General features: G+C 42.1%; 1 protein-coding gene across 1 annotated transcript; it reads left to right on the top strand.

Moving 5' to 3' along the window:
• The first annotated feature begins 8,176 nt into the window (after positions 1–8,176).
• LOC122038243 (putative protein TPRXL) lies at positions 8,177–8,745 on the top strand. Its single transcript, XM_042597892.1, has 2 exons — positions 8,177–8,312; positions 8,411–8,745. The coding sequence occupies exons 1-2, from the start codon at positions 8,177–8,179 to the stop codon at positions 8,743–8,745; spliced, it is 471 nt and encodes a 156-aa protein (XP_042453826.1).
• Positions 8,746–11,563: the final 2,818 nt, after the last annotated feature.

Genomic DNA, 11,563 nt, shown 5'->3' with positions numbered 1-11,563 from the left:
TTAGGTTGCGAGGATAAAAACTGGACCCCGGGAAAGCCTATTTTGGCTACCCCATTTTACCGAGGAAAAGTTTTGTTTTCTAATTATTCTTTTTATTTTTCTATTTCCGTTTCTTTTCCTCATTTTCGCTGTTTCGTCCCCCGACCCGCGCCCCTGCTCGGCTGCCATTTCCTTTCTTTCCCAAACCGCTGCCGCCGCTGCGTCGAATCCGCTCCTCCCCTCGCCTACAAAACGGCCAGCCAAAGGAAGCTTCGAGTTCTTTCCTCCTTCCGATCCCTCTCCCTCACCCTCTGCCCTCACGAAGAACTTACCCTAGCGATGCCACTGCCGCCAGCGACGCCAAGCGCCTCTGCACAGCATCGCCGCCGCACGGAAGTGCCGTCGGCCTCCCCTGTGCCCTAGCGCCGCTGCCTCCCATTCCCTCTCGCGTCGCCCTCGGTTGCCACAGCCGACACCGCTTCTCCCCAACGGCGCCGCAACTCGTACAGCGTCTCTGCCCTAGCCTCTAGCCACGTTGTGCCCTGGTTCCATTTCCTCGGCTCCGATCAGTCATCGCGACGACACATCTTTGCCCTAGCCGGATCTGGAAGGTCACGGGAATGGAGAAGAAGGTGAGGTTCTATTCTGTGGATTCTTCCTGTTGCTGATCACTACTTTCTCCTTTCTTGAAGCTGTGGAGGTCTTGGAGTAAGGTAGGCTCTAGGTATATTGCTTGATTTGTGATTCACTACATGATCTCTTCTCTTGATCCCATCCAGTGAGGATCTGTTAAAGGTGATCTTGGTTCCAGTGGTGTTTCTTGGTTCAGGCAGAAATTCCAACTAGCAGCACCCCTGTTCCAGCAATCAATAGGGCTGTGGGTTTGAGGTATGTTGTAGTAAATTTGGCTACGTGTTGTAGTTAGATAATTGATACTTGTGTAGATTGATTAGGTTTATATTGGGAGAGTTCAAGTTGATTTAAGTTTAGTCTTAAATCAAATTATATAGTGGGTTGACTAGGGTTAAGGAAACTAACCCTAGTTGACCAATTGATTTTATGTGTGTAGGGTTTTACCCTAAATTAGTCCTAGGGATTTTATTTAGCTATTCTTATGAATTTAGATAAATAAAATATTTGTATATTGTTTGGCGCAGGACTCTGATTCGAGACGGACGTCTCGACTTTGGATTTGACTAGATTGGACCTTCTATTGGAGGCGGGTACCTTGACCTATCTATTTTGATACGTCTTGTTGATATGTTTAGTAGATCTTAACAAGTAGTAATAATTATGATTATATCTGCATTGGCATGTCACTATTTACTTCCGAGCATGTATTGTTTATTATCTGTTTATTACTTTTATGTTATAGAGGTAGTGACATGCCATGCTCTATGATATACTGGATTGGTTAGATACCCTACTTGACATGTGTACCCAGATCATACTATTTAATCCTCATATTTTGGTACACATTGTTGGAGAGGGATAGGATTGGGATATTTCCTGGTTTAGTGACATGCACCATCTTGCATGATTGCATGCTGAGCGGTTGACAACTCCATTATTGTTGAGCGCATCGCCAGTTACATGGATCTGCACACACAACCACTCATGGGTTAGTGGTTTTTATTCAGGCAGGGTGTGTGTAGCAGGTTGCTCTGTTTGGCTCCGTTGGTCCGCTCATGTGTAGTGTGACGCAGCGTGGTAGCCGGCAGGGATCCCTCCCCGTCATCACGTACCGGGAGATGAGAGCATTGCGCTCCCTCACTATGTTTGAGGTAGGAGGATAGGTGTACTCCGACAGCATCCCGTCCACTCAGTCACTCATCAGGAGCAGTGACGACAGAGTGCACGGTTGTCACAACCCTACCCCACTCGGTCTCACCATCGTGTGTGAGATGGCTGACTGGCAGTAGGGGTGTCCAGGACATGTTATTGGCATCATATGCATTATTTGCATTTATTGCTTGTGGTTGTTGCACTTTATATGTTGCATATTGGATGGATGCATTGTTTGACATGCATATAGGTTTTATGATACTTTGGGTTTGACGGCCTTGATACCCTTATACCCAGGTTCGGGTTAGTACAGTTACTCCTTATCTTTCGATTATGCATTTTCTATATGTTATATCAGGAGACTGTACGCATAGTTATGGCTATTTGTTATAGTTTACTATGCATGTCAACTAGGTATTCGCTGAGTGTTGGACTCACACCCCGTTATTATTCTTTTCAAGTTGAGGCTGTCTGGAGGAGTTCCAATTGCTAGTCCCCCACCATTGCGCGTCACGACGAGTTCGCACAGTTTGAGTTTTACTTATTGTGTTAGACTTTGCTTTTCAGACTTATAGCTTGACATTTGGATCTTGTATGTTTTGTTATCGATGGATTTATATTTGGATGATATCGATTTTGTGCTTTATGAGTGTAGTTGAGTAAGATATCGGTTTTGTGCTTTATGGGTGTAGTTGAGTAGGAGTTTTTGCGATGTTTTTCTTATCTGTGCTTATGTGTAGTTTTCATTATAAATTGCGTGGATGTTTGTTATATTTATACTGTTATTGTTCCGACCGTGTTGGCCGATGAATATGTGGCCCTGAGGGCATTGTATGAAATTTCAGATTGTCACTCATACAGGGAAGATGCTACCGAAATTTTCTCTGGCAGGGACTACCTAGGGACGTGACAATTTATGTTGGTAGGATTAAGAGAAGAGCCACTGAGCCTGATTCCTCTAGCACCCCTTGTTGGTGCGGGAAGCATCTGACTATCGAACTCAAGTTTTTATAATGGCAAAGGCATTCAAAGTTAAGATTAATTGTTATCTAACATGTGTGAATGAGGCTTTTCAGGAAAGTCCTAACAATGGTTAGGCAGATGGAAAACCCTAGGGGGTGGTAACCCTAGGTGGAGGAAAACCCTAAGGGGAGGAAACCTTAGGTCTTAGGGGGTGGTAACCCTACGTTATGGAAAATCCTAAGGGGGACAACCTTAGGTCCTAGGAGGTGGTAACCCTAGGTGGCAGAAAACACTAGGGGGTGGTATTCCTAGGTCCTAGGGGGCGGTAACCCTAGGCGAAAAGTCTAGTTGGCCTGGAGGACCAGACTGGCGTCAGGTATGCTCTCCTGAGTGAAGTAGGTGAGGACGCGTTCTCCGGAAGAGGGAACAATAGGCGTCGGTTCGACCTAGTGTTTTCGATCAAAAATCCGAAGTTTGAACCAAACAGTCCAGAGACTGTCAAAATATTTTATTATCATGTTTATTATGTGCTTACTTTGTTTTACAGAATATATGGTTGTTATATGGACTAATATATTTTGCAGGGACAAAAGAGTACATTATGCCTCAGATGAACAATACCCAAGGCACCCTCATGGAGCTTCGAGGCGCCTCGGGTGCAATGGAGAAGATGTGCACGCAGCAAGGCTGGAGGTGCCCTCATGGAAGCTTGAGGTACCTCGAACAGGCTTAAAGGCTCCTCCAAGGGGTATGGAGGCGCCTTTAAGAGGATCAGCGATGACTTCTTCAGCGCTCATCCGTGCGGCGGACTCGGCTAGTTTACGCTTTATAATGATATTAATTTAAAACATGTTATACGCTTAAATAACTCTCCTTAAATTTTCTTGTCTTTAGCCTGGGCTTAATCAAATTCAGTCCCTCTCCCTTTATTATGCCTAGTAAACTACATTTCCTTTCAAAACTTCCTGGTTTGTGATTGGCCCTTCCTTTGGTAAGAGAATGTTAGAAGCGTACAACAAGGTGCTACCAACCCCAGCGTGATCCGGTCTATCGCATCTACTATAAATGTTTCTTTTATGGTTATGTGACATATACTTTCTCTCTCTGCCACGTCATGTAAGCCTTTGCCCTTTTTTCTGTAATCCTCAGCGTCTACTGAGATAAAAATGTTTTGATCTGATGACGGCTATGTGTTTTTCGAACCCTAAACCCTTTGTCTTCTTCTCAACTTTGTCCTTGCTTTTCTTACCTTAGCGTTCTTTTCTTGTTGCAGTTTTCGACCAAACCTCGTGCTCACCATTTCTCGGCGATCTCCTTTCTTCCTTTCAGTAAGTAATTTGTTGTTCTGCTAGCCTCTACTCTTGTCTATGGCTGAGGAAGCAATTGCTCCTTGGTATGTTCAAATGTCTTCTTCCTTTGATAAAAGCGCTAGGCTCACCATCCGTCATAAATATGAAATTCCCCAGGAGTATATCATCTTAATCCCGAAACCAAATGATCGTCCTCATCGTCCCCCTGCTAATTGCGTGACTTTTTTCAAGGATCAGTTGATAGGAGGTTTAAGGTTTCCCATTCCTCCTTTCTTGATCGAAATAAGCCAGTATTTTGATATTCCTTTGCAACAGCTTGCCCCTAACGCATTTCGTTATCTATGTGGTGCTTACATGCTATTTCGTTTACTAGATATTCCTCCTACTCCTCAAAATTTCTTCATGTTTTCTTACCCCAAATGTTCGGAACCTGGTGTTTTCTTGTTCCAGTCACGAACTAAAATGGTTCTTTTTGAGGATATGCCCTCGTCTCTTAAAGCTTGGAAATCCCGCTTCTTCTTCATAAAGTTTCCCGGACCCATTCCTTGGTCTTATGCTTGGAAATGCTCCTTACCCTCTTTGCCCAATGTCAGAGAGTTCCATCTCCATCATTCTTTTCCTATTTATTGTGAAAAGTTGTTAAATCATCGACTTTCAATTCCCAAGTGGCTGAGAGTCGATCTTCTATACTTGTTCGGCCTAAGCCCCGTCAAACCTGATACACAAGGCTCTTTAGGTAAAACCCTGTTTCTTTCTTGTTGATTTTAACTAACTAAACTATTTTACTTTTCTATGTAGTGGAGAGCTTTTATGATGCTTTGATCGATGAAGAACTGCGTCTGGCGGAGGACGTAATTTGTGCCAAAGAAAAAGAGCTTCTGGCTGCTATTACTCCGCCACCTTCAATCGAAGAACTGACTCCTTTAGCTGAGGTACCCAGCTCTTCGGGAGTTCTTAAGGCTCCTGAAGGTCTTCCCGCAAAAATCCCTGTTGCTTCTTTGTTCGTTGTGGCTTCTCCAGTGGCTACTGCTACCTCATCAGCCACCCCTCTCCCGGTTATTGAACTTACATCTCCTGGGAGTTCTGGTAAATCAATAGCTGAAGTTGCTTTCGGCAAACGCCCTGGGCGCAAACTCACCCGGGCTCCTCCTCCCAAAAGGAGACTTATCCTTCCAGCTGACAAACTTATCTCGGAAGGTTTTGTTCCTGCCGACCTTCCTTCCCATGAACCTACTTTGGCTGAGCTCTATCCTTCTCTCACTTTCTCTGCCTCACCCACTTCCAACACTAGCGCTCCTGGTGATGTTTCTTTTACCTTTCCATTGTCTATTTCCGAACTTGGATCCTTACCTTCCTCACCTTCTTCTTATTTAGTTTTTGCTCCTCCTTCTATTCCTACTTCCTCCTTTTTCGCGGGTTCTTCCACCATTCCCGTCCTCCCCATATTGCTAGGTGGTTCTTTTGCTAATGCTTGGGATAACGTTCGTCCTATTTTTGAAGAACTTACCACCCCAGAAACAATTGATCATTTTTCTCATAACGAGAATCAGGTATGTTTGTTATCATTTACCTTTCATTTCCCAGTGATTATGTTATAATCCTTTATCATATTTCTTGCGATGGATAGAAAATATGGGCTTGTCTCGGCTGATGCATAATTTATATAATGAGAACAAAAAGCTGAGACTTGAGAACGACAAGCTGAAACGGCAAGTTACTGAGTTATCTTCTGCCCCATTTTCTGTCACTTCCCAGAAACAACTTGAAGCCCAAATTGAAAGTCTTTAGACACAGTTCAAATCAGCCACGGATCTTAACCAAGAATTAACTTCCAAGATTGGCAAATTAAAGGCAGATTATGAATCGGAGTTGGCTGAAAAGCTTAAAGCCTTACAGCTGAAGGATGATGAAATAACTTCTTTGAACACCTCCTTAAATTCAACTAAAATCGAGGTCTCTATCAAAGAAGATGAACTGAAGACTTCCCAAACAACTTTGGTGGTCTACAAGGTGAACGAAGATACTCGCTACAAAGAAAGGGCCACCACCATGATTGAATCCACTGAATTCAATAGGCCGATCGTGAAGTCAATCTTAGTAGCCTTTACTACGGGAGCTAAAGGGGCGGTTCAACAATTACGAGAGGAAAACTACTTATCTCGTGATCCCCCTCCCAACTTCCTAAATCGTTGCAAACTTATTGAGGAGAGGCCTCCAGATCTATTCCCTCAGCTAACCTTAGTATGACTTTCTTTTCTTACCTAAATTTGAATCCCTGTAAAGGGGACCGGGACTCTGTGATGATAGTCTGGTGGACTCATGTACAGTTGATTATCCCTTCTCATTGTTAAACTTGCTCTTTCTTATGACGCTCATCTGTTTTGTTTGAATATATTGAATGCCACTTAGTTGGTCATCATAAAACCTCACCCAACATATTATTATGTTTATCTGTTTAGATCGTTCCATCATGACCGAGCGATATATATCAATGCTGACAAATACCGTCCAATACTTTATAGGTTAATTGTGTCCCGTTCGATCTAGTACAGTTCTATTGCAATATTCTCAATATCGGTCGATTTGTTCTACTCGATTGATTTACACTCATATTTATGTATGTCATCTTATGTATTAACTAAATTTCATATAGTTTTATTATAGTGTATGTCATTTGACTTACCATGATAAGCCTTTGGTTGACATATTTGAATAGCATTTATCTCGGCCGATCTATTATGACCGACCGATTCATATTCACATTTATGAATCTCGTCCGGTATCCTCTAACCAAGTCCTGTCTATCGACTAATGCCTCCTATATAACTCTTGCCCGGTCTATTATGCTCATTTGGGTTTGTTATTTTATTAGACAAATGATCCAAACTTATAGTACCTGACCGATTTTTCTTATATTCCTTAGACTCTCTTAAGGATTAAAATTACACCTAGGGAAACTTTTCGCTTTTTTCGAGGAAGATTACTTAACTCAACCTATTTTTTCTTGGGATTCATTCCCCTTTTTTAGGATTTGATTTTATCCTTTAATGTCATCGCCCATTTATGACGATTGGAATTCCAAGTATTTTTTCTTTTCCTGTTTCTTCTGCTATCTTTATTTGGGGGTTTTAGAGCAGGACCGAAAGGAAAACAAGGGTTTTAAGAAGTTCTCTCTCGTTTTCCCACTTTTCTCTTCATCTCCCTCGATTCATCTTCCTTCTACTGTGTCATCATGGCAACTTCCCCTCCTACATGGTTCCTTTCGTGTGCTTCTGATCTTACGGAGACAGAAGAGGTTGATTTGAAGGCAACTTATGGTTTTCCTTCTTATATAGCCCTCCCTACTCTGCTAGATAGTCTACATCTACCTCCTTTAGGGTGTATATTCATCTTCCGGGACCAAGTTCTACAAGGTTTCCGATTCCCTCTCCATTCCTTTTTTTCTGATGTTAGCGCATACTTCAACATTCCCCTCAACCAGCTTATCCCTCAGTCTTTTTCTATTCTCATGGGTTTCATTAGAGTATCTAAGCTGCTAGACTTTCCTTTATCCCCTCGTCTTTTTCATCACTTCTTCGTTCTGTGCCATATAGATATGGGTGTTTTCAAGTTTCAATCTCGCCCTAAGGCTATTTTGTTTAACCGCATTCCCCCTCAAGGGGAATGGCGCCATAAATTTTTTCGTATACGTCTTCCTTCTCCTCCTCCTTTTCCTATCCAATGGATATGCGATTTACCCTCAGTTCCTAGTACCCATAATATCCTTAATGATCCCTCTGTTGCCTTTGCTTTATCTAAATTGAGGGGAGCAAAATTTAGCTTGCCGCATTTAATTGTGTAGGGTTTGATGTTTCCTTTTGGGATAGGCAATATTGACACTCCCTTGGATGACTCTTTTGGTTCGTATAAACATTTCTCTCTACATTTACTGATTAGTATTTCTCTTTTATAATGGTGTTTAATTCCTGTGTTTCAGCTGATGCTTTTCTTACATCTTTTATGTACAAGAATCCTACTATGACTAAGTTCTTTGTTAATAATCTTGCAGAAGAGTGGTTGCGAGCTCGCCCGGCTAATCCTAATTCCTCCACCTTGGGCTTGCTATTGAAGAAGAGTGACAAGCAGAGGTTGTCACAGCCATGGAAGAGGAAGAAGAAGAACCATTTATTGCCTTAATCAAAAAGCCAAGGCTTACCGAGAATGTACCCTTTGGTGATCTTTTTGGTACTTTGGTGCAAACTCCTCTCGTTCCGGCGCCTGTTTCTCTTGAGAGAGGTAAGGCACCAATGCCCCCTACCCATATTATCTCTAATCCTACTCTTAGGATGATGAGACCTAGTCTACTCATCCCTCTTCTTGTGCTATTATTTCAGCTCCTTTTGCTTCTGCCTCTACTTCTGAGATGGCCATTGTCCCTTCTATGTCTTCTCCACCTCTTGCATTGGCCTTGCCCCCTTTGGCTCCTGGGCCACAGGCAAAACGAACACCTTGCCGGAGATCTTCTCCTAGTGCCGAGCCCTCGGCGATTCATGTTTCCACAACTGAGTCAGTATCCCTTGCATTGCCACCTTCCATGTCATCTAGTTCTTCTTCTGCGGCTCTTGTTTCCACTACTTCTTTCCCTTCTATTGCATCTTCTTCATCCCTACCTCCTTCTCCTTCAATCTCCTCACCTTTATTCAGACAAGCTTTGGGTCTGCCTTCTTAAATGGGGCAACTTCTAATCCCCCTAGGTACGGTTCTCTTCAGTTACAAGGATTGTTGGATGAATCTTGGCTACATAGCCAAGAGCAATTGAGGGGCATCAATATTTCCGATTGGGCAGACAATCACAGTCGTCAGGCAGCCGCTGTAAGTATTCTTAGTCACATACTATTTACTTCTTCTCACTATCTATAACTGTATCATTATTTTATTCAGTTCCTTGCCTCAAGTCTTCACATAGATCAGCTACTTATGGCTCGGGACCAGGAGAACACTAAGTTAAAAGCTCAACTAGAGACATTGAAGACTACTTTACCTCCTTCGAATAATGACCTGGCTCAGTTGCAAGATAAAGTGGCCTTGCAAGATCAACAATTAGGGGTATTGAGACAGGAATTACAGGAATCACAACAATTATTGAAAGACAAAGAGCTTGCAAGGAGAACTTTGGAGCTATAGGTGGATCGATTACACTCTGGTCTTCGACTGGAAATTGCTTTAAAGGAGAAAGCTCTCTTAGACGCTTCTCATAAAAGTGTTATTTTAGAGAAAGTAGAGAATCTTCATAATGTCTGTCTTTCTGAACAAGCTCAAGACCTAGCCTCTCATGATTTCGCTATCATACAGGAACAAGAGCAAAGAAAGGCTCAAGATGTTGAGTTATCACTGCTCCAAAAGGAATTGGAACAACTCAAATTAGAGAAGGATGCTTTAAAAGATCAAAACACTAAACTGCAAGCTAATTTTCAGAGTTATAAGGAGCAAGAGAAGAACCGATGGGAGGAGTGGCGCCTGGCTTATCTAAAGTCTCCGGCGTTTGCCAAAGAATTTGTCCGTAGAATGGTGGGTGCTCTAAATCATTCAGTGTCGGGAATCCTCCAATAATTGAGAGAGGGCGGTTATCTACCCAAGGAACCCCCCTCTTCCTTCATAAGCCGTCGTAGACTTAACAAAGAACTACCCGCAGATTTAACAAGTTCTTTTAATTAATCATGTCTATGCATCCAAAAAGATTGGCAATGAAAAAACTTGTAATGGAAAAACTGGTAATGAAATGAACTATAATAAAATATTTTGTAATTAAGTGATCATGATATATGGGAAAGTTTTGATACTTACTCATTTCTCTTTTGTGTTATTTTGAGAATGCATCCTTTGAAATGCTCCCGAGTATTGTGTATAAGTTTTGTTCAAGAATTCCTTGCTTACTCTTTGAAGTTAAACCCTATTTTAGTAAACTCCTTTGCCGATAATATCTTTCACAACCACATGACTTTAAGAAGTAGAATTTTCCGCAATCTTTCTATTCTTCACTCGAATAAAATGTGGCTAGTATGCTTCATATTTCAAAAGAATGAATAATCCTAAGCAGTTTTATATAAGGCCCTGTATAAAACTCCTGAGTTTCGAGCTGAGTATATTACTCCGGGCGATTTTAAATAAAGACTTCCATGTGAATGGGCCTCTAGATAGAAAATGTGACATATGCATAGATTCCTCCTTGAACGCTAACTTCTGATTTAGTATAAAATGTCAGCCGATTTTTGTGAATAAATCCATATAACTTTGCATTTACCATGCCATTATAATCCTAGTCGATTAGGCTTTGTGATAGTTTAAAGCCTCCGATGAAGACCCGTCCGAGTTACTTCATGAGATTTCTCGATCGACTAGGTTCTGTGATAGTTTAAAGTCTCTGGTTCCTCACATGAATACCCGTCCGAGTTACTTTATGAGATTTCCCGATTGACTATGTTCTGTGATAGTTTAAAGTCTCCGGTTCCTCCCATGAAGACCCGTCCGAGTTACTTCATGAGATTTCCCGATCGACTATGTTCTGTGATAGTTTAAAGTCTCCGGTTCCTCCCATGAAGACACGTCCGAGTTACTTCATGAGATTTCCCGATCGACTAGGTTCTGTGATAGTTTAAAGTCTCCGATTTCTCCCATGAAGACCCGTCCGAGTTACTTCATGAGATTTCTCGATCGACTAGGTTCTGTGATAGTTTAAAGTCTCTGATCCTCCCATGAAGACCCGTCCGAGTTACTTCATGAGATTTCTCGATCGACTATGTTCTGTGATAGTTTAAAGTCTCCGGTTCCTCTCATGAAGACCCGTCCGAGTTAATTCATGAGATTTCCCGATCGACTATGTTCTGTGATAGTTTAAAGTCTCCGGTTCCTCCCATGAAGACCCGTCCAAGTTACTTCATGAGATTTCCCGATCGACTAGGTTCTGTGATAGTTTAAAGTCTCCGGTTCCTCCCATGAAGACCCGTCCGAGTTACTTCATGAGATTTCCCGATCGACTATGTTCTGTGATATTTTAAAGTCTTCGGTTCTTCCCATGAAGACCCGTCCGAGTTACTTCATGAGATTTCCCGATCGACTAGGTTCTGTGATAGTTTAAAGTCTCCGGTTCCTCCCATGAAGACCCGTCCGAGTTACTTCATGAGATTTCCCGATCAACTAGGTTCTGTGATAGTTTAAAGTCTCTGGTTCCTCCCATGAGGACCCGTCCGAGTTACTTCATCAGATTTCCCGATCGACTAGGTTCTGTGATAGTTTAAAGTTTCCGGTTCCTCCCAAGAAGACTCGTCCGAGTTACTTCATGAGATTTCCCGATCGACTATGTTCTTATGTAAAATTATAATGTTTGCACTGACCTTGTAATGGTTTTAAAACTTCTGGGTTTTTCTTAGGGTAGTTGAATAAGTCTTTAGTATTCCCCACTATCGATCGTTCAGATTTATAAAAGTTTTGCAGATACTTCTCAATCTGTGTGAACCATATTTATTTCTTTGGTGGTGTTGGTCTCGCAT

This window comes from Zingiber officinale, chromosome 1B (genome assembly GCF_018446385.1).
Source record: "Zingiber officinale cultivar Zhangliang chromosome 1B, Zo_v1.1, whole genome shotgun sequence".
Classification (NCBI taxonomy): Eukaryota; Viridiplantae; Streptophyta; class Magnoliopsida; order Zingiberales; family Zingiberaceae; genus Zingiber; species Zingiber officinale.
Note: the sequence above shows the minus strand (reverse complement) of the source record. Positions and strands in the feature narration are given on the sequence as shown.